This window comes from Acanthisitta chloris, unplaced genomic scaffold, assembly GCF_000695815.1.
Source record: "Acanthisitta chloris isolate BGI_N310 unplaced genomic scaffold, ASM69581v1 scaffold4945, whole genome shotgun sequence".
Taxonomy (NCBI): Eukaryota; Metazoa; Chordata; class Aves; order Passeriformes; family Acanthisittidae; genus Acanthisitta; species Acanthisitta chloris.
This window is the reverse complement of record NW_008675219.1, coordinates 1-1,506: the sequence shown is the minus strand read 5'-3', so window position 1 is coordinate 1,506 and position 1,506 is coordinate 1. Positions and strand designations below refer to the sequence as shown.

The 1,506-nt window shown below is 54.8% G+C and overlaps 1 protein-coding gene across 1 annotated transcript; it reads right to left on the bottom strand.

Annotated features, from left to right (window-relative positions):
- Positions 1 to 7: 7 nt before the first annotated feature.
- Positions 8 to 1,473, bottom strand: LOC103803104 (neuroblast differentiation-associated protein AHNAK-like; the record flags this gene model as incomplete). The annotated part of the gene is made up of 3 exons (XM_009075641.1): positions 1,120 to 1,473; positions 1,015 to 1,077; positions 8 to 967 (listed from the first exon to the last, which is right to left on the bottom strand). Coding segments are annotated over exons 1-3 (1,377 nt in total), but the record flags the coding sequence as incomplete, so codon positions are not given.
- Positions 1,474 to 1,506: the final 33 nt, after the last annotated feature.

The following is a 1,506-nucleotide window of genomic DNA, read 5'->3' as shown; positions in this document are numbered from 1 at the left end:
CCTTGACCTTGGGGCCCTTCAGGTGGATGTCCACGTCAGGCATGGAGATCTTCTGGGGCTTGATGTGCATCTCAGGCATCTTGAACTTGGGGCCCTTGATCTTCCCCTCCGGGAGCTCCACGTCCACGTTGGGCACCTCCACCTCCACCTTTGGCCCCTTGAGGTCTATTTCTGGGCCCTTCAGGTCTCCCTCGAGCTTTGTAGCTGCCACCTCCACCTCTCCCTTCACTTTGGGTCCTTTCAGGTTCAGGTCCACGTCGGGCACGGAGATTTTGGGCGTTTTGATGTTCAGCTTGGGCATCCGAAATTTGGGACCTTTCCACTTCCCTTCTACTCCTCCAACCTCCACCTCAGGTCCTTCCACATCCACCTCTGGGCCAGAAACTTCCAAGTCTCCTTTGGGTAAGTTCACATCCACCTCAGGCCCCTCAAGTTTGGGGCCAGACACGTTCCAGTGAGGCATTTTCACCTTGGGCATCTTCAGCTTGGCCTCGGCACCCTCCAGGTTGACATCTGGGACCTCCACGTCCAGTTTCGGCCCCTTGATGTCAACACCAACATCACCTTCCACCTTGGGGAGGGAAATGTCCATCTCCCCCTTCACCCTGTGGCCTTTCAGGTTCAGGTCCACGTCCGGCACGGAGATTTTGGGCGACTTCACGTTAAGCTTCGGCATCTTAAACTTGGGACCTTTTATCTTCCCTTCTGGACATTCCAAATCCACCTCAGGCATATCCACATCCACCCTGGGACCTTCCACATCCACCCTGAGACCTTCCACATCCACCTTGGGACCTTCCACATCTACTTTGGGACTTCCCACGTCTACTTTGGGACCTTTCAGCTCTCCAGAGATCTTCACACCAGGAACTCCAACGTCTCCTTTCAGTTTTGGGACCTTCAAGCCAAGATCCACGTCTGGCATGGACAGTTTGGGGCTCTGAACGTTCAGTTCAGGCATTTTAAACTTCAGACCTTTGCCCTTCACTTCTGGTCCATCTCAGGCATCTTCACCTTGGGGCCCTTCAGTTGTCCTTCTGGCCCTTTGATGTCCATGTTTGGAACACCAATGTCCACCTTGGGCCCAGAGATGTCCATTTTGGGCACAGAAATGTCCACCTTGGGACCAGAAATGTCCACCTCCCCCTTGGGGAGTGCCACCTCCACGTTGGGGCTCTCTCCCTTCACCCCAAATTTGGGCATCTTCAGCTTGGGGAACTTCAGTTTGCCCTCTGGGCCGTGAACGTCCACGTCTGGAACTTCAACGTCGACTTTGGGGCCTTTGATGTCCAGCCCAGGAGCTTTCAGCTCTCCTTCCAGTTTTGGGACGGACACATCCAGGTCTCCCTTGACTTTGGGCCCTTTGAGGCTGAGGTCGATGTCAGGCATGGAGATCTGGGGGGTCTTGATGCTCATCTCAGGCATCTTCACCTTGGGGCCCTTCAGTTGTCCTTCTGGCCCTTTGATGTCCATGTTTGGAACACCAATGTCCACCTTGGGCCCAGA